The sequence below is a fragment of the Brassica oleracea genome, chromosome C6 (genome assembly GCF_000695525.1).
Source record: "Brassica oleracea var. oleracea cultivar TO1000 chromosome C6, BOL, whole genome shotgun sequence".
Taxonomy (NCBI): domain Eukaryota; kingdom Viridiplantae; phylum Streptophyta; class Magnoliopsida; order Brassicales; family Brassicaceae; genus Brassica; species Brassica oleracea.
Window position 1 is genome coordinate 30460681 of NC_027753.1, and position 21807 is coordinate 30482487.

At 32.8% G+C, this 21807-nt stretch overlaps 1 protein-coding gene across 2 annotated transcripts; it reads left to right on the forward strand.

Annotated features, from left to right (window-relative positions):
* Positions 1–13934: 13934 nt before the first annotated feature.
* Positions 13935–15871, forward strand: LOC106301084 (ethylene-responsive transcription factor ERF118-like). Of its 2 annotated transcripts, none has more exons than XM_013737402.1 (3): positions 13935–14021; positions 14268–14486; positions 14584–15871. In XM_013737402.1, exon 3 carries the CDS (start codon positions 14781–14783, stop codon positions 15732–15734), a length of 954 nt encoding a protein of 317 aa, XP_013592856.1. In that variant the 5' UTR covers positions 13935–14021; positions 14268–14486; positions 14584–14780; the 3' UTR covers positions 15735–15871. The 2 variants fall into 2 exon arrangements, with proteins under 2 accessions (XP_013592856.1, XP_013592855.1); XM_013737401.1 differs by having other exon boundaries at positions 13940–14021; positions 14273–14486.
* The last annotated feature ends 5936 nt before the right edge of the window (positions 15872–21807 follow it).

Below are 21807 nucleotides of genomic sequence, written 5' to 3' on the forward strand. Positions count from 1 at the left end.
TATCATCAAATTCTTGCCTTTCTTCCCCGATACATAAAGCGAAAAATAAGTGTTAGATATGATTTATTATAAACTTGCAAACTGAACAAATTAGTAACAAAAATAATAACAAAAAAAAATTTTTTTTTGTGTATTGGAAATTTAAATATTTTGAAAGTTTTAAATGAGAAAAGTAAATTAGAAAAAAGTTTGACAACTACATGATGTTTACAATAATATGGTGGAAACCATCCAATGTATAAGAATGTGTTAACAACTACACAAAGTTTATGTTAATACATGTCACATGAACGAAGTAAATGATTATATGGCGGCAACATCACAATTGAGTTTAATTGATTTTAAACTAAGTTATTGGGGTCAATCCGTAATATATGAAAGTTGATTCCGCTATGTCTGAAATCGATTTTTTGTTGTTATGAGCCCTGATTTCAAAAATTGGAGATCCAAACAAGACATTTAAACCACAATTGGGTCGGATAAATTTAATTTCGCTAAGAATTTTGATTCCCAGAATGCTTCACCTTCTTCTTGCAACTGAATCTCCAAAATCCACACTATCGCACACAAATTATTCCAATGACATTTCTTTAAACCCGATTAAACATTTTTCCCACTCGCCACATCTATTTTAAGAAAAGAAAACAAAATTAGGTTGATGGGTTTGTAATCTTTCTCAATCTTTTTCACTATGTCTCTTTCTCTCTATGTGTGTTAGAAACCCCAAATCGATTTTGCTTTACAAACCCTAACAATGTCGTCATCTGTTTTGAAATCGATTTTTTTGTTGTTATGAACCCTAATTTTGAAAATTAGAGACCCAAACAAGAGACTTAAATCCACAATTGGGTCGGATAAAGGAGTCAGGTCGTGTCGGGTCAGATTTAGTAAATCATAATTAACTTTTAGATATTACAAATTAACCCCATTAACTTAGTTAAAATCAATTAAACTCAATTGTGATGTTGCCACCATATAATCATTTACTTCATACATGTGGCATGTATCAACATAAACTTCGTGTAGTTGTTAACACATTCTTATACATTGGATGGTTTCCACCATATTAGCTTAAATTTCATGTAGTTGAAAAACTTTTTCCAAGTAAATTGTACAAATGTATTTCTTTTTATATTTAAGTTTTAAAAGTAAATTATTTGTATACTACGCATGTTTGTGAATTGATTAAATATAAGAAATATATTTATTTTAATCAATAGTATTTTAATTCATAGTTAAATCATTACATACATTTAGTAGATCAATGTTATACCTTCTGATTCTTCACTGCTTGGCCTTTAGCAACATCCTCGTTCTTATCATGCTTAAGGTTCTTTAGTATATCCTTATACCCATGAAGAAGTATAGTACATTGTTATTAGTCACTCTTTTTGGTTTCAATAAATTCAAACTTACTTCTAAATCCAGCTAATACTCTTGTTTATAATAATGAGCTAAGTTAAAAAAAAAAAAGACTTCCACAAGACTATCTACCGTTTTTAGAAACCATACAGAAACTCTGCCATGATGGAAATAGGAAGTGACAAAAGTAGAGATAGTTAAGAATTTAAGATAAATCTTACGGGTCTTGAGAACGAAGCTCCTACTCTTTTTCAAGCTCTTCCTTAGAAGCATTTATCGTCATCATCTCCTTCATCACCACTCTCACTCTCTTCCTCATTATCATATCATCAAATTATTTGCTTTCTCCACCACATCATCTTCTTCCATGCTATGATCATCTTCGCCATCTTCTACCCATCAAATAAATCATCATCTTCATTCTCCCTTTCCACCTATAATTGCATCCTCGAACCAAATAAATTCACTTACACATCCATCTAAATAACTTAAACCAGACAAAAGCAACAACAAAATATACCTCATGGTCGCTTATCTGTTCTGAATCACTTTCATAGTCTTGCTTGCTCTTTTGGAACTCTTTGATCTTCCAGCCATTGTAAACTCTCCGAATGCTAGAAAATTTAAAAGTAAAAAGGTAGAGATCGTGGGTGTATTAGAAGAGCGGTTTAGAGACAAATGTTAGTGTTGCTTTATTTTTGTTTTTCAAATTAATTTTAAAGCACAAGCTATGTGTCAAAATTTGATTGGCAATGCGACTTGCGCTTTAGTATATAAGGGATAACTAGTTTTTTTGTTTTTTTGCCTAAGTGTCATAACTAACTTGCATTATTAGTTACTTCCTTCCACGTTCTAGAAAAAAAAATTGATTCAAAAAATATATTTTTTATTTTTTCAATGTATTATTTAATGAAAAATTGTAAATTTCAAAAATGTTAATAGTGTTTATTAGATTTTTATTGGCTAAAAATTATTAGATTTTTATTGGCTAAAAATTATGAAAAATTGTTATTCAAGTTTTAATGTGTTTTCTTAATATATGCGAAAAATCTAAAATATGTATTTTTTTTAAAAAGATAGTACTAGTTATTCGATATCTTTCTTTACGGTTAAGGTTTTTGACTATACATTAACCGACTATGTTTCACATCAAAAAAGGTTGCAATAAATTGTGCTATAAGTTTTGCCCCCAGAAAAGGCTGAGGTTCTCTCTCCTTCCCCGTTCTCTCTATCATTATCTTTCACGGGGAGATGAGAATCAAGCTCCAGTCTTGTCCGGATCTTATTCTGGCGTAATCGGCTCGTTGATGGGCTCCAGTTCCAGCACATGATGGCACCCTCTGCGTGATGTGGCTGGCTTTCGGTTCCGGAGTTTACGGTCTTCTCGACAAAGCTTCTGGCTTTTGGTTCCGGTGAACACCTCTTCCTTCGGTGGAGCACTGGCTCTTGGTTCCAACGATGCAGATGACGGTTTTCAATCCCGTTGGCGTCGATTGGCTATTTCAGGATTCTTCTGATCTCCGCTTCATGCCTCTAGATTCATTTAAGTTTCACAGTCGAAGCTTGTAAATGGATCTCTTTACAAAGAGAAGATCCTTTCGTGGTGGTTTGATTCGTATGGGTAAATCTCTACAATGACTTGCTCTCGGATTCGGCGGATTGAGTTCTCTGGTTGGAGTTCCAGCGACTATAACCGGTGTGGTTTGGTTAACATTGTCTGAGATCGTTTCTACGGTTCTTCTTTCCAGGCGTCATGTTTCCTGTGGATCGACGGGAAGCTGCTCCGGCGATGATCTCCTGGCGGTGAAGACGACGGTTTGATCGGTGAGACGCGTGTTTTCTCTTTTGTTGTGGCTCGGATACGTGTTTCTTACTCTCACACTAATGTAACGCGTGGTTTAGTTGTTTGGGTTTGATTTGTGCTTTATTTGTAGTTTGGGGCTGTGGACCTCGTCTTGTTTCTCTTTAGTTTTTTTTTTTTTCTGCGCTTCTTGTATTTTGTCTGGACTTTGTTCAATACAATTCAGATGGCAAAAAAAAAAAAAAAAAAATTGCCCCCCAATAAAAAGAGTGCAACCAGCTTGTCTTGAGAAACGAGCAAACCAGAGGGATTAGTTAGCCATATCACAAAACGATAAGGCAGGTGGCAATAGTGAATACGTGGAAGTAGATGAGACAGGTTAGGTTAGGTGGTGACAGTTTTTTTCTTGGGCGGGAAGAATAAGGCGGGAAAGTGGGACCCGCAGAGTGGCAGGCGGCTAAATGGCGAGAAAAGAGTCACGCGCCACCGTTTGCGTGACCCACTTACCTTCTTCTTTTCTTTATGGGTCCCAACTTTCTTTTTACTCCCTCCGTTTTATAATACTTGATGTTTTATAATAGTACGCAAAGATTAAGAAAATTACATTTCCCTAAAAAAATATTTTAAAGATATAATTTTAAAATCAGTTAACCAATTATAAAAAATACTGTAAAATCTATTTGATTGAACAGTTTCCAATAAAGTTAAAGTTAACCTTAAAAAATCTCAAAATTTTCTTAAAATCTCAAAACTTCGTGTAAATTGAAACAAAACAAACCTTCTAAAACATCATCTATATTGAAACGGAGGGAGTATTTTCTTATGTAACCATCCATCTTTTCGGGTCAATTGCTTTAACCTTCTTATATTTTTTACGTTTTCTATAAGATGACGTTTTTATATCCGACGATTAATCCCTACGAAATTCACAAAATGCATATTTTTTTACTATTTAAAGTTTTTTATATGCATAGATTCAAATTCAAATTCAAATCCAAATGACGGTACTCACATGTGAACCTTTTAATACAAAAACTGGAAGCTCCCGTTATATAACTGTTTTTACGTTTTTGTTGGAATACGTTATTCACTTAAATCAAAATTAACTGTTTTGGAAATATATAGTTTTTGAAGTACAAGAATTTTACTTTATGTTTTTTTTTGAAACTTAAATTCAATTTTACTTTATGTTTTCCCTTAAAAGCTTACCTTATTGAACTTAAATTTTATATTGTGTCTCTTGCTCGAACTCTTTAACTATATATATATATATATATATATATTTTTTTTTTTCAAATCGATATTAAATTTATATTCAATGATTTTCCCCAAATTCTTAGCATAACTTTAAGACATTATATATTTATTTGGATACAATAACTAAGATCTCTTGTCTATATTACAAAAACAAATTTTTTAAGTTTTGTTCTAATATTTATATTTTGTATCTTATCATCTTTGTTTTCTAATTATTTATTTTAGAAATTATGTTTTAATCATCTATTAATTTTTGGTTGTAGTTTTGCATCAACGGAGGTGATTGGTTGAATTGTAATTGTAATTGTAGAAATTTTTTTTAAAATTTAGTCAGTAGGATTTTTGATTTAGTTTTAAGGAATGTAACTTTAAAATTTCCTAAGGCTAAAAAGATGGGAGTTTAGAAAATAAAATTTTTACAACCATTTTTTGTTTGTTTTTGCTGTAACTTTATTTTTTTGGTCGTAATTTTAAAAATCAAGATAAAACATGATTGATAGTATTTAATGTTGCAGATGAAAATTAAAGGTAAAATTTTAGTTTGCTTGAGTTTAGTGAAAAATCAGTCAGATTTATTTTAAAATTTTATTTGATCTTGGTAAAAAAGCATCATGAATGGAATATCTTTTTCTTTTTAATTTTATTTATATCTTCTTAAATTAAGTATTTATTATATTTTATTGATTTCTATTTTAATTGGTTTATATTACAAAAATATATATTTGACTATCTATTGATTTTTGGTTGTTGAGACTTTCTTGATAAGTTTCCTGATCTTATCTCCAACATTTCTTATGGGAAACACGTTTCTCCTATTTTCTATACTCTTTCTTGCTTTTCAGTTTTAAATATTTTTTTTGTTTCTCCTATACTTGTAGACTTTGTTTCTCCTATGTATTTATCTTCAAATGACAATTGTGTGAGCAAGAAGATACACAGTACTGAAGAGGGTAGTTAGTAAACTTTATTTATTAACGTTTATGCAATAACATATTCATTGTCTTTGTAGACTCTATTTTAGTTATTTCGAAACGTACAATGAAAATCTGCTTGAGAAAAGCGAGGATGATTTAGTATTCAAGCTCTCGAGTTTCATGGCATCCACAACATCAAATGTACAAAACATAGTTCAGACAGAAAATGAAAAGACAGTGGAATGTAGAGTTATAACGGAAGAACTCTACAAGATCTAAAACCAAACACCCAAAAAAAAAACAATGATAACAAATAGAGGAAGTTAGATGAAATAAAAAAGTTCGTTTGTCAATCTTTCTTACTACAAATAGAATTGTGAATCATGCAGGAATGCATGCAACTGACATAATACATCTAAATAAACTGAAACGCCTTATCACGCACCCAACGAACATTATGCGTTCATTTAATAAAACTTTTCAGTTCGTAAGAATGCACATTTTATTAAATAATAGTAGTCTGGATTTCAGAATTCAGATGAATGCAATGGGGGATTGATTTTATAGAGATCACGTGATAAAGTGATGGACATTAGATTTCGAAGGGCCCTTTCTGCCTATGTCAACTTGGCAGGTGGCGAAGAGCCATGGTACCTCTTCATCTAAAATGTGACGACCTGATGCTCCAATGAACCCATATCTTGATCTCATGTGCATCTCGCATGCTGAAATGCCAAGACAGTTGGATTCTATTTCTAACCTTTTCATGCTTAAACATGCTATATACACTTTCCCCTTTTTCTTAGTTATTATTATTATCACCGAATCGTGGCTGACGCCGGCCTTCTTGGAGCTAAGCCGTCTCATGTTCCCATTGAACTAAACCATAAGCTACTACTTTCTAAATCTCCTCTGCTTACTGATCCTGCACCATATCGTAGTCTGATCAGTCGGCTCATATATCTCACATTCACAAGACCCGACATTGCTTAGACAGTACACGTTCTATCGCAATGCATGCAGAAGCCGCACCAAGATCATTGGGATGCTGCTCTGCGTACGGTTCGTTACATCACTGGTTCTTTGAGCCAGGGAATCTTATTCCGTGCTGATTCTGATCTCTGCGTCACTGCGTTTTGTGACTCAGACTGGAACACATGCCCACTTACTCGGCGTTTCGTAGTGCATACATTGTCCAGCTTGGTCATTCTCCCATTTCATGGAAAACAAAGAAACAAAAGACAGTGTCCATGTCCTCCGCCGAAGCTGAATACCGTTCCATGGCGTTTACCTTAAAGCAGCTTAAGTGGATCAAATAGCTTCTTGCGGCCTTCGGAGTTCGTCATGATCAACCTATGCGCCTGTTCTGCGATAGTAAATCTGCCATCTATATTGCTGCCAACCCTGTCTTCCATGAACGCACTAAACACGTTGAGTCTGATTGCCATTTTGTCTGTGATGCAGTCATCGAGAAGTTTATCACAACAGAACACATTAATACTAAGGAACAACCAGCCGACATTCTTACGAAAGCTCTCCCTTCTACTACATTTACTTATCTTCTTTCCAAGTTGGAAGTTCACAGTCTTTCACCATTATATCTTCTTAAATTAAGTATTTATTATATTATATATTTTATTGATTTCTATTTTAATTGGTTTATATTACAAAAATATATATTTGACTATCTATTGATTTTTGGTTGTTGAGACTTTCTTGATAAGTTTCCTGATCTTATCTCCAACATTTCTTATGGGAAACACGTTTCTCCTATTTTCTATACTCTTTCTTGCTTTTCAGTTTTAAATATTTTTTTTGTTTCTCCTATACTTGTAGACTTTGTTTCTCCTATGTATTTATCTTCAAATGACAATTGTGTGAGCAAGAAGATACACAGTACTGAAGAGGGTAGTTAGTAAACTTTATTTATTAACGTTTATGCAATAACATATTCATTGTCTTTGTAGACTCTATTTTAGTTATTTCGAAACGTACAATGAAAATCTGCTTGAGAAAAGCGAGGATGATTTAGTATTCAAGCTCTCGAGTTTCATGGCATCCACAACATCAAATGTACAAAACATAGTTCAGACAGAAAATGAAAAGACAGTGGAATGTAGAGTTATAACGGAAGAACTCTACAAGATCTAAAACCAAACACCCAAAAAAAAAACAATGATAACAAATAGAGGAAGTTAGATGAAATAAAAAAGTTCGTTTGTCAATCTTTCTTACTACAAATAGAATTGTGAATCATGCAGGAATGCATGCAACTGACATAATACATCTAAATAAACTGAAACGCCTTATCACGCACCCAACGAACATTATGCGTTCATTTAATAAAACTTTTCAGTTCGTAAGAATGCACATTTTATTAAATAATAGTAGTCTGGATTTCAGAATTCAGATGAATGCAATGGGGGATTGATTTTATAGAGATCACGTGATAAAGTGATGGACATTAGATTTCGAAGGGCCCTTTCTGCCTATGTCAACTTGGCAGGTGGCGAAGAGCCATGGTACCTCTTCATCTAAAATGTGACGACCTGATGCTCCAATGAACCCATATCTTGATCTCATGTGCATCTCGCATGCTGAAATGCCAAGACAGTTGGATTCTATTTCTAACCTTTTCATGCTTAAACATGCTATATACACTTTCCCCTTTTTCTTAGTTATTATTATTATCACCGAATCGTGGCTGACGCCGGCCTTCTTGGAGCTAAGCCGTCTCATGTTCCCATTGAACTAAACCATAAGCTACTACTTTCTAAATCTCCTCTGCTTACTGATCCTGCACCATATCGTAGTCTGATCAGTCGGCTCATATATCTCACATTCACAAGACCCGACATTGCTTAGACAGTACACGTTCTATCGCAATGCATGCAGAAGCCGCACCAAGATCATTGGGATGCTGCTCTGCGTACGGTTCGTTACATCACTGGTTCTTTGAGCCAGGGAATCTTATTCCGTGCTGATTCTGATCTCTGCGTCACTGCGTTTTGTGACTCAGACTGGAACACATGCCCACTTACTCGGCGTTTCGTAGTGCATACATTGTCCAGCTTGGTCATTCTCCCATTTCATGGAAAACAAAGAAACAAAAGACAGTGTCCATGTCCTCCGCCGAAGCTGAATACCGTTCCATGGCGTTTACCTTAAAGCAGCTTAAGTGGATCAAATAGCTTCTTGCGGCCTTCGGAGTTCGTCATGATCAACCTATGCGCCTGTTCTGCGATAGTAAATCTGCCATCTATATTGCTGCCAACCCTGTCTTCCATGAACGCACTAAACACGTTGAGTCTGATTGCCATTTTGTCTGTGATGCAGTCATCGAGAAGTTTATCACAACAGAACACATTAATACTAAGGAACAACCAGCCGACATTCTTACGAAAGCTCTCCCTTCTACTACATTTACTTATCTTCTTTCCAAGTTGGAAGTTCACAGTCTTTCACCACCAACTTGAGGGAGGGTATAGAGATAAGGACCTTAAGGGAGGGTATAGAGATAAGGACGTACCTTGGAGATAAAGATAACTACTTATATTATGATTGTCTGTAGTCCTTATCTCCTTATCTTTAGGAAATCATGTTTGTATATAAACGACATCTCGTACTTGAATAAAGGCAACAGTTTACATTCTATACATTCTATTTTAAGTAGCTCTAAGCTTTAGTTCTTTAAGTCGATATAAGGTCACAGGAGGACTCACAACATACTAATGGTGTGAACTATCATTGCGCGATTTGCTCATGTAATATAATTGCCTTTTACACCATACACTAGCATATCACAATACATAGACCGCTTTTTATATTTTGTGAAATTTGATTTCGTTGTCACTTTTACAAAAAGATAGTAGTGTTATGAGGTTAATGTTATGATTGATGATAGAGACTATAACTCGCGTTTAGTAAGATTGAAGGGAAATATAAGAAGAGTCTTTTCGTACATGTGTCACATGTGTCTTAAACATTATTCTCTAAAATTTTGACAAAAGCTCCATATAAAATCAGCACTTTCTTTCCACCACCGGTAATGATATGGTGTTGTTCTTTACATCGACAACTTGTTGCTTAATTATCTTTTTAATTTGATATTTATTCCACGACCACCTCACTCCTTTGTTTTAATACTGTATACAACAATTTTAAACATTTTAAACCGAGTGAGAGAAAGTCGAGAGACTCATATGATGATGTTTAACTCCAAATTATTTTTAACAACGCTTACAATTCTCAAGTGTGTACAAAACATTATCACTATATAAGTTTCTAGTTTAAATGAGCATAAAATCGTGAATCTAAAATTTATCTCCGACAATGCACTTTGTATGTGTTGTCTATTTCATCTGCTACAAGATAACTATTGTTTTTGGTCAAACATTCACATTAACCCATTTTGCAGGTTCTTTTGTACAGAGGAAAGTTTTCCGAGTCGCCGCTCTTTGTTTTTTATAAAGAAGCACCAAACGCGTGAGTAACCCCTCTGGAAAATTACCTGGAACAAAAAAAAAGAGGTATTCTTGGGTTAACCCCATAAGATTTCATTATTTCAAATTCGATATTTTTTAAAGGGCTGATTTGCCAACTAGCCTTATTTTGGTAACAACTTAAGAATATGGCGTTGATTTTGACGTTATTAGATCTCATAGCATTTAGGCAATATTTTCCCGGTTTTGTCCTTTTATTGAACCGGTTGCCAGTAAAAGTATTTCTTCCTCCAACCATCCCAATTTATCTTAGAATGAAACGACCTTGATGATTATTGTGGCAATAGTGGCTATAGCGCCGCTGGCGGTGGTGGTGATTACAAACATGGTGGCTACAGTATAAATAATTAAGGATGAAACAGAGCTTGTCAAATCCAAAACAAGCAGTGCTGGTTATGTTATGACTGCAATGATTGGAGAAAGATATAATGTTATAGAAGAAGATAAACAGTAAATAGAATAGAACATTCTAAATGGTATAGTTCATATTAATATTAATGAAATTATAAAATAGTTTAATAATAGTGGAGGTAATGTTTACCAAAACGTCTACCCAAATCTTTCATAAACTAAATCCAAAACATTAATCACTAAATCCTAAAAAGAAATATAAATTTTAATCTAAATATTAAATCTGTACATAGTGCATAATATGAAATATTGTCATAATAGAGTAGTAACAAATGAAATAGCATAGTACATAGTAACAAATGAAATAGTAATACTAATCACTAAACTTTAAAAGAAAATATAAACCCAAAACACTAATCACTAAACCCCAAAAAGAAATATAAACCTTAGCACAAATATCAAATCTGCACATAATACATAATATGAATCATTATCAAAATAGAGTAGTAACAAACCAAATAGGAAAGAAGGTAATGATTACCCTAAAGTTAACCCAAACCTTCCATAAACTAAATCCAAAACACTAATCACTAAATCCTAAAAAAAATAAACCCAAGACTCTAGTCACTAAACCCTAAAAGGAAATATAAACTCTACACCAAATATCAAATTTTCACATAGTACATAATATGAAGCATTATCAAAATAGAATAGTAACAAACAAAATAACATAATATATATTAATATTAATATTCAAATTTTGACATATATATATGATTGCAGGGAAAATGATTATCCCAAAGTCAACTTAGATCTTCTATAAACTAAATTCAAAACACAAATCACTAAACCCTAAAAAAAAAAAAAAACCCTACCCCAAATATCAAAATATGGACGCATTATATAATATGAAACATTATTGAAATAGAATAGTAGCAAACGAAATAACATAGTATATATTGTTTAAATAGTATAGTAGAGCCTGAAACTTATATAATAAATGAAGACGCTTCAACCGTATCGTGATCTGTAAAATTTAGAAGCTTATATGATTTATGTTGCAGATATTATAGATTTGGAGGTGCTTCTGTTGGCTATAGAGATAGTGATGACGGAAGAAAGTGGTGGAGATGGAAGAAGAGTGTGGTAGTTGATAATCGAAGAAGAAAAAGTAGTTTCTCTTTCATTAACCGGAAGAGTAGGGGTAATATAGTATATAATATAGAAATAATGAAGGTTTTTTGTTTTGGTTAGATATTTAATTATGGTTTATTTCGTAGCTATAGAGCCCAATTCTTCTTTTTTTAAAAATGAATGTTTTTAAAATAAAAAAGTAAAAAAAACAGCAGCTACAGAAAAAAAGAATTAAAAAAATATTTTTAACGTTGTCAGCAAAACAGTAAACCCTAAATCCTAATCCCTAAACCTTAAATCCTAAACCCTAGTCCTTTGGGTAAACCTAAACCCTTGGGTAAAACCTAAACCCTTAGGTAAACTCTAAACCCTTGGGTAAATCCTAAGATTTAGGGTTTAGAGTTTTAAGGTTTAGTGTTTTTATTTAGAGTTTAGGATTTATCCAAGGGTTTAGGGTTTAGAGTTTACCCAAGGGTTTAGGATTTACCCAAGGGTTTAAGATTTACCCAAAGATTTAGGTTTATCCAACGGTTTAGGGTTTATGATTTAGGGTTTAGGGATTAGGATTTATGGTTTAATGTTTTGCTGACGACGTTAAAAATATTTTTTTTTGTAATCACTACTATTTTTTATTTATTTATTTTTACCTTTTAATTTTAAAACGATAATATAATTTGACAATATTTTGTTTTCTTTTTTAAAAGATATTAAATATGAAATAACACAATTCTATTGGTTGGTGAATCTAGAGGTTCATTCTTAGGGGGTGAATCTAAGAATAAGTCAAAAAAAATATAGTAGCAAATCAGTTGTTTTCTTTCAGTTCAGAACAGAGTTAGATAATATAAATATGTGATAAAAAATATAATATAAATATAAATGGATTCTTATTTGAAATGTTTTAGGTGTTAAGCCAACATAGTATGACATCGGAAAACAATTTACCCGAAATATATATAATGTATATAGAAAATATTAGGTTAGATATATAACATATTTAAACTTATATATAATCCAGAATATTAGTAATGTTTAAACCAAAATATCTTAATTAGTTTTTTTTGGATATTTAAATATTTGTTTGTAAACTTAAACCAATTTAATTTATTTGAATAATTAAGTTTATGTTTTTGTATAATTCAAAAATTGAATAATTTTAAGCTTTTTAGCAACCAAATTAAACAAAAAGAACTAGATGGATAAATCTTTAGATATCACTGATATTTGACATAAATATTCGTATCAACAAAAACCAAAAACTAGTTAAACTAATATTGAAACAAGTTTTTATTATAATTTATTTTAAAAAGAATTTAAATCATCCAAAATCTATAGAAAAATAAATCAAATCCGATCTAAATCAAATTCCTTTTTCTAAACAAAACGATCAAAACCTATAATCCGAACTATGTATTCAATCTAAAATTTGAGGTGATTTGACTTTTTATGAGGTTTTAGATGATTTTAAGGAATTGCGGAGAATAAAATGATTTTTGTTAAACCACTCTAGAATATCACCTAAAACCGTTTTATTTTTTTAACTAAGAAACTCCACCCAAACACTCTAAAATCACTTGAAAACTTGAAAACTCCACAACTTAAAATATTTTCAATAACAGTGGATTTCAGAATACTTTATAAAATGTCAAGTTCAATAACACTGGATTTTAAATGAGTTTTTAAAATTCATGTTTCAATAACAGTGAATTTGTCATTTTGACACAAATCACCTAAAACTCTCAATTGAATAAATCCCCCTAACAAAACACCAAAACACCAAAACCTAAAATATGAACTAAATCAAACTAAAATCTAACAAAATGACCAAAACTTAAAATCAAAATATTTTTTGTATTTTAATAAGTCAAAAAGATAATTTAGTGAAAGTTGAATTTAGCAAGATTTTTAAGGATTTAATTCATATATTGTAGAGATTTCTTTACCAACCGGATGATTTTTTACTAAAAATTTAGATATTTATCCAAATAAAAACATTAATATAAAATTGTAAATCATAAAACTAAAATCGACTAAAAAGAAAAAAAAGATTATAAAATGACTTGTTAACTTCTGTGTGGGGGAAGGGAGAGTGTGTAACACGCGCTGGGATTCTTGGCGGGCCATGATAGAAGCATGAGTAAGAGAGAGTCATGCGCCATTAATGTGAAAATTGTCCTTACTCCCACAGTGCCAGCTCATTTTATTATATGATGCTAGTTCACTTTTTAATTCTCAATGACGGTTAAAAATAAAATTTATTACTCTAAAATATTAATGTAACGCTAAATAAACAGTCAAACAGTCAAACGCAGTTGTTTATTTGTTCCTCTAAAAAAAACGGAAGATTCATTAAATCGCCTAGTTGGTCAATAAATGTGAAGACTATAAAGATTATTTAACAAAATAATGTTAAATTTACCAATTTAGTTTCTTATTGATGGTTACAAATCTACTTCAAAAGAAAACTGAATATTTATTGAATATTTACTTTCTTATAGATAATTAATTTCCCATAAGTGTCTGTCTTTTCATTGAATGGTTCATTTTGACCGTCATTGAAAAAAGTGAAATCGCTATATAAAATGAGAATATAAAAGAGCATGAAAGCTTCACCAGAGTTAAAGAAAAAAAAAGAGAGAGAGAGCAGAAGATAGAAGAGAGAGAGAGTCCGAAGAAAAACACTTTTCAACAAATAAAAAGGTTAATAAAATATGCTGCGTTTCTCCATGAATTTTATTAAAAGAATCGTTCTTCTTCTTCATCCTCGGATTTGTTTATTGTTTGTTTGATATTTATGTTTTCTCTTCTAGAGATTTGCGTAGTCTTTTGTAAAAATCGAGTTAATCACAGAGACTCTGTTTCTCTCTGCTCAAGGGTTTAAGCTGTGTTCTTCTTCTTGGTTTCTCACTTTTTGTTCTTTTCCTCGTTGTTGTTGTCTTTTTGAAGAACAGGAACAGTTAGCGTTTCTGAACGCGGATTTATGTCGGCTGGATTTGAATCAAAAGCTGTGATTTTGTCTCTGATTAACAACATCTCTTGTCCGATCTCATCAGCATCTTGTTCTAAATCTGGTCTTTGTCCTACTTCAAACGCTCTTCACTTCTGCTCTAAGCAGAGGCTTGTTCTCGAGACTCCGTCTCTTTCCATGCGCTTAAGACGCAAAAGGTATCATCTTTTTTCATTTTTTTCGTCCCTTTTAACAGATCTGTCAGAGAAGAAGAGACTAAACTCATCTCTCTATGTTTTGTTTTTATGTCTCCAGGACTTGTTCTGGCGTTGAAGTGTTTGGGGGTTTTCACATAAAACAGCAAAAGTTTTCTTTTTTCATAGTTCGCTGAGATTTTTATTTATTATTACAAAAACAAAGTTTTGATCTTTTAAGAGTTTTGAGTGTTTTTTTTTTATTTAAATTTTCTGGGTATTTTTGAGGATTTGGGGGTTTTTGTGACGTCAGCAACAATGGTAGAGATAAGTAAACAACAGTCTTTGGTTGACATGAAGAAACCAAAGAGAAGCAACTCTTTACTATCTTCATCATCCCATCCTCAAGATACCCACCAACAACCTTTGAGAAAAGTTCGGATCATTGTCAACGATCCTTACGCGACTGATGATTCCTCTAGCGACGAGGAAGAAGTGGTTAAGCAGCCTCGTCAAGTGAAACGCATCGTCCGTGAAGTCAACTTCCCACCTCTGGAACCTCCTCGTGTCGAGCCTTCCGTGTCTTCCTCGCAAGACAGTACCAAAACCACCAGCAAGAAGGTAGTATCAGCATCAGCATCAGCATCACCTGCTCTAAGGCCCAAGAAGCGTGTTGGCGTTAGGCAGAGGAAGTGGGGGAAATGGGCTGCTGAGATCAGACATCCAATCACCAAAATTAGGACCTGGTTGGGTACTTTTGACACTGAAGAAGCAGCTTATCAAGCTTATATAGAAAAGAGGAGAGAGTATGATGCGCTTGTCGGCATCACTAATGATTCTGTTTCTGAGACTAGTCAATGCTCTCGCTCTTCTCCTCTTGAGCAAGACACTTCTGCTTCGGCTCTCACTTGCGTCAAGCCTAATGAAGAAGAAGAGATCAAGATCACTGCGACTGATGTTGTTCCGAGCAAGGAAGTGTTGTTCGATTTCAACTTTGCCGATCTGCCGATCCCTGATTTTGGTTTCTTCGAGGAACCAATGGCTGGTGGTGTTAACGAGGAAGACCTAGACTTTGATTGTTTCTTCACTGATGATCAGCTTGATGACTTTGGTTTGCTTGATGACATTAACGGGTTTGGAGACTGTGGTCCGAGTGCGTTACCGGACTTCGACTTTGCAGATCTTGGGCTCGACTTGGCTGGTTCGAGTTTCCTTGGCGATCAGAATGCTCCTCAACACATCACTTGCACCAGGAAAAGTTTTGCAACTTGAGTTATATTTTTGTTTAATTTTTAATGTTTTTTTCTAAAAAGTATTTAAGACATACACAAAGTGTGTTCCGGAGAGATGTAAGAGCTTAAGACATAAGTAGCCGGGTTTTGTATTAATGAGTTATATTTTATTATTTATTTAGTTTTTGTTATATAGTTAAAAGTTGAATCAAAAACAGTTTTGCATCTCTTGTGGTTCTTGATGAGTTTAAGACTTTAATTACCATTACTACATCCAGTGTAAGTATTGTTGGAGGCTTCTTTAATTTGTTATTTCCCTTAATCTTATCGCCTTACCAGTGGATGGAACGTTGGATTCTGACGTGTTGTGATTCTACCAATCTAATAGAAAGGGACAATTCATTTGGCCTCTTTCTTCACTGTCTCTCTGCTGATTCGCTGGGCCATCACAAACACAAATTAGCATTCTACTAGTTTAATTTAATTTATTATGGTTTTTGGTTATGAATTATATGTAGTTATAGTGAAGAGGAGAGTGGGAATTAAAGAGGGAGATGCACGGAAGTGTCAACAAGTCGGGGGTTGGTTTTGTCAGGCTATTCGACTAAACTACAAATATTTATAACAGCTGTATCGCATTTGGGAGTATAGATTATAATTAAAAAAAAGTTAAAGGTGATTGGGAATGAGGAAATGTCAAAGGATGATTTTTATACTGTCTATACTAAACTTGGTAGTATTTTAGTAGTTATCATCTCCCACTCTCTTCCACTACTTTGTGGTTGCACATGCGATTGTATGTATCTTTTATGTACGTGCGTGTGGCATGTCTCACTCACGTGATCTATGCAATAAGAAAGGAGAGCTTGAAGCGCACATGCATGGGCTGAGGTGAGGTGATGAAGTGCGAGGATCTTGTGATAAGCTTTCTTTTAACTCTGTCTGGATCATATATTATATAAACTATTCACATTCTCATAAACATAAACACAATCAAAATGAATCAAGTGTTTTGTTAGTTTGTGAGATAACATAGCTTCATGCTAACCAAGTGTGGTGGTAGTCTAATGGTTATCTCTCGGGATTTGGTGTGTATCCGTATCAGTTATGGATTCGATTTTCCATGGGAACTAAATTATCATCATTTGGTCAGTTTTCGGTTTGGGATTCAGTCCAAGTTGTTTACATGGTAGATCGTAACAAATGATCAGTTCACCCCCTGACATTAATTGGAAGATATTCTAAATTCGGGTCAAGCAGTGTGGTAGCCACATTTTGTAGCAATGTGTTCCTACCGGATCAGTCGACAGGATGTATCGAAAAAAAAACATAGCTTCATGCTAAAAAATGTATTGGATTTTGGGCTGGAACAAATGTAACTTTTCGGCCCAAACCTCAGTGTATATCTCTTGGTTTTTATCTTTTCAAATATGAAGTGGCTTGGTGTAAGACTATAAAACACGTTCATGCACAATTGAAAGCTACCACTTAGATCATTTGCTAATGCTTCACAACAGCAATACTTGAACAAGTCTTCAAGTTAATTAGAGATATAAATGTTTCCCATATTGAAGCATTTGCAGTGGTCAGGGCTGCACCAATCGACTAGTCGAGGGGAGAGGCTTTGATGGCACTGAAACGGCATTGGGTCAATGAGCAAGAAGATGTAAGACCAATCCTTTGAGAGTGATTTGAACATTTGCACAAGAGTTCATCACATTGATTGTGCCTTTTTATGATAGGATCAAACAAATGTCTCTTGAGTGTTGTCATCCTGTGGAAGAATAACAGGAAAAACAGCGTGGATACTCCATGGACGCCGTTCACTGCTTCGTCAAAACTTCCTTCAACCGTCAGATCAGCTTGGAAAGTAGAAGAGTTCATCATTATCAAGAAGTTGCTTCAACCGTGACGTATTCCAGTCCAATATATATACTTTAGCCCAAATACTTGTAAGCGAAAGATAAAATTTCCAATTGCTCATTGGGCTTGAATTCATTTCCAAAGGCTCACTCATGTCCTTGTAATCAATCAATTTAATTGGTCATTGTCTGTACTAGTTCTTTGCTTCGTAACCGTGTATATATACTATATATATATATATATAATAGTCGTTGTCAAATCAAGAAATAGATCTCAAACTTTTTAGATATTTTTAAGTACATATCATGCGACAAGTACACTATTAAAACGAGATTTACTAATTGAAATTTAAGCGGGTAGTCCACGTGCAATGCAAGTAATTTTAAATAGTTCATGAATAACTAGCAAGTAACAGGAAGTACAGGGAGACTTGTAACCAGTAAATATAATTTTCTTAGCAAGTATTTGAAATTTAAACAAAAGTATATGAAATTACGAATATTTATTCTTTACAAGCCAAATATCATTTTTTATAACTCACAGAAAACGGATTAAGCCGCAAGTACTACCTGAAATCTCGGTCATTTATTTATGTCCACTTTTAACTTATCAATCGTCATTAATGTAACATAACTCACAACAAAACTTGTTCAAAAAAAAAAACTCACAACAAAACTTGAGAAAAATTATATCCTAATTTATAAAAAAGTATAAATCATTCAAATTAATCACAAATAAATTTATTTCTTAATCATTCTAATTAAAGCTAGGGGACACAGTTACAAATAAATTATTATCAAAATCAAAAGAGATAGTTGGGAAGATGGTCTCCTAATCAGTAATCCTTGCTACTTTCTATTAATTCTTCAAAATGAAACCAAAGAAAATCACAGCCATTTTCAGTTTAATATTGGCTGAGTGAACCAAGTAGAAAGCAATGAAACCACTGGATATAGTGCAGTTGAACGCTGATAAAGGAAATCAAGCTTGGTCTAAGCTGGAGGGATATATCTGCAACGAGAGCAGAGACCGGACGAGTAGTGTAATATTCTCAAATTACTACATATTCAGAAATATATATTATTATCTTTTTGCTAATTTCTATCAATATGCAGATTGAAGGAATAACATGCCAAATATCTCTCTATATTATGACACCTAAGGAAATTCTACCAGAGGACGGATAACATAATTGTGAAACTATGTAAGAATATCTTTCTTGTTAATGTCCGTATTTTGTTTGATATTTTGTATTTTATTGGGAAAAATTGTGAAATTACCAACTGGTGAATTAGTTACGTCTCGTCTTGATCCTAAACGCATTCAAACGCGATCATGTTATCAACGACTTGTACCTTTTAATATTAGTCACATAGAAGAGCAAGTGGTCAAAGAAAAAACATGTTTACCTATGGGATCAAAACTAATTGTCGCTCCTTTTCAACAAAATTGATGCTTGATTCGCAAGAAATCAATGATTACTCTGAGTGTGAATCGTCAAGCATATAAATACTTTTAATAGCTCAAATTGTCACATCTGAAGATTGGTGATAATTTAATAGCTCAAATTGTCACATCTGAAGATTGGTGATAATTTAATAGCTCAAATTGTCACATCTGAAGATTGGTGATAATTTAATAGCTCAAATTGTCACATCTGAAGATTGGTGATAATTTCATGTCACCAGTGGTTTAGCGGTCGAAGCATCTTTTGAGTCGAAACAACTTGTGGCCTCTGTATAACGGACATGTCGTATCTTATTTTCAAATATATATTGTAATCTCGCGTGATATTAATCTAATAAATATAATAAAGTTGCTACAAGTAATCAGTTTTATTTAGAAGTAATAAAAATGATTTACACTATCACATATAATTTTCATTGATGTTAACACTCACATGCATATTCTATATGATAAGTTTAGGGTCAACGCATGTGTCCTTTTGGGTTACTTGCAACAAAATAGGTCTCATTCCCAAATAAATTTAGTTCATTAGTTGCCAAAGATATGTACATATATATATATATATATATATATCTGGCTTGTTTTTTTCTTTGCCAACGTATATAATAGGTTTAGTATCAATACTATTAAATTAGGAACATGACCTATTGATATATGTTTAGTCCAACTATTGTTATTTTTTATTTTCTAATGTAACACCTTTAATTCCAAAATACTAGGAACCCGCTACTTTCAATTAAAACCGTCGACTCATACTTCTTCTTTTTTAAAACCTTTTACGATGGATGTTGACTCTGGGTAATGAAATGAAACGAATTTACTGTCGACTCATACTTTCAATTAAAAATGTAGACTCCTTTTGATTCTAAATCTTATAAGTCCACTAAATAAAAATTATGTTGTTTGGAAACCAATGATATTGATACTATACTTTCATAAATATTATCTCTACTACAAAAATTAATCGAAACTTGGCAATGATATATTATAAGAAAATATAAAACCTAAATATATGTTTAAATTAATGTTTCAAACACAATCACAACATTGAACCGGAATGTTTTCGGTTATTGGTTATTTGATTGACTGTAGATAAACCATAGTTAGTAATTTAATTAATTTTAATATATAACTATAAATATATCAATATTAAAAATATAAGAAAAAATGTTTAAAAATACAGTAAGTTTTTTAAAACACTATTTTTTTTTCACATACAATATAATTTGAACAATTTTTATATCATGTTGGAGTTAAGAGAAATATTTTACAAAATAAAACACAAATATGAAAATTTCTATAAAAATGTTAAACAAAAAATATGCCCGCCCTTTGAAGGGCGGGTCAGAATCTAGTGATCATTATTCCAGGTACAATCAATTATAATTTCTTCCAAAGACAATTCATAAGTATTACTATATTTTTGGATATGCCTTACACGTATTCAAAGTAGGGTAACTGACTCTAGCTAGTGGAAGTGTTTCATTAAGTAATCATTTGTAAAAAGAAGGTGTATTGGGTGTTTTTTTTGTCACAAACAAACTTTCATTAAAAATAAAAGTGGTTACACTCCATAGAGGAGACATTGTTCCAGAACTGGACAACATGAAAATTCAGACAACCACATTGACACTACTACATAGAAGATAATGCATCTTGCTCGAAAGAGAGGAATTATACAGCAGCGTACCAATTCCTTTGAGATAAATAGGGAGGCAAAGTCGAAGGAATCTGAGAACACATTCAGAAAACTCGAACTATTGCCTGAAGCTGAAGGTGTATAGTGTTTTTCAAAGTAGGTGTATGTAGGCTACTGGTTAAACGCATGAGTTGGGTCTATTGTCTTTTTATTTCGAATTCTGGTGGAGAGAATTTTGTGCGCCATGTTTTTTGGTATTAGCAAAAACTGATTCTAAACCTAGAGGAATATTAACGACCAATGCCTAACTCCTTCTAATTGATAAAATTTAAAAGGTATGAAAGAATAACTTGCCAAGTTTTTAGGAGATTTCGAAGTTTACCCAGAGTTTTCAGAAATAAATTAAGTGCAACTAAGTGTCACAAACAAAAACAAAAAAAAACTAAGTGCAAGGAACAACGTTTCCCACATGTAGACTGACATTATCATAAAGTAATAAATACGAACTTTTGTAAATAGTTGAGAGTTACACCTAATTCATACAATCCGAAAATTCAGAAACACAGAGAGGTATACACGTATATATACAAATTGAAGAATAAGTGTTGGTTACATTTATTTATTTTTGCTAAACGTCTTATAAGGTAGTTGGCAGGCTGGCAGCTAGTTGGTCTTCTCCGTGTATTGATTTTATCACATCACATTATATTTGTGCGGGACCGTTGTATATATTACAGTATATTTTATGGTTCTTACGAATTAGAAATAAATTAGCAACTGAATTAAGTGAAAACGCCCTTAGTTATCCATGTATCAGAGCATGGTTTCTTACTCTGTCGTTGTTTGTATGGACTATACGAGAAACAGGAGAAAAGAGAAGAGAATACACGCAATCTTGGGGAAGAGCAAGAGATTCAACATGAACCCTATGATATAATATAAGTGACCAATTACTTAACAAGATTCCCAAACTCAGATTGATTCGTAATATCATCATTCTTGTTTTATTTTCTTGCTACTAATGTTTGGTCACTATAGAGACTCTCTGATATCTAGACTGTGTTTTCTGTAGACCCTAACGAATCAAATATTTTCACCCAATTGTAGTCGTAGTTAAATCGATTATAAACTCAATGGATGGGCA

What these genes read in the sequence shown, in the direction of transcription:
- LOC106301084 (XM_013737402.1), top strand. Translation starts at nt 14,781, where the DNA reads ATGGTAGAGATAAGTAAACAACAGTCTTTGGTTGACATGAAGAAACCA.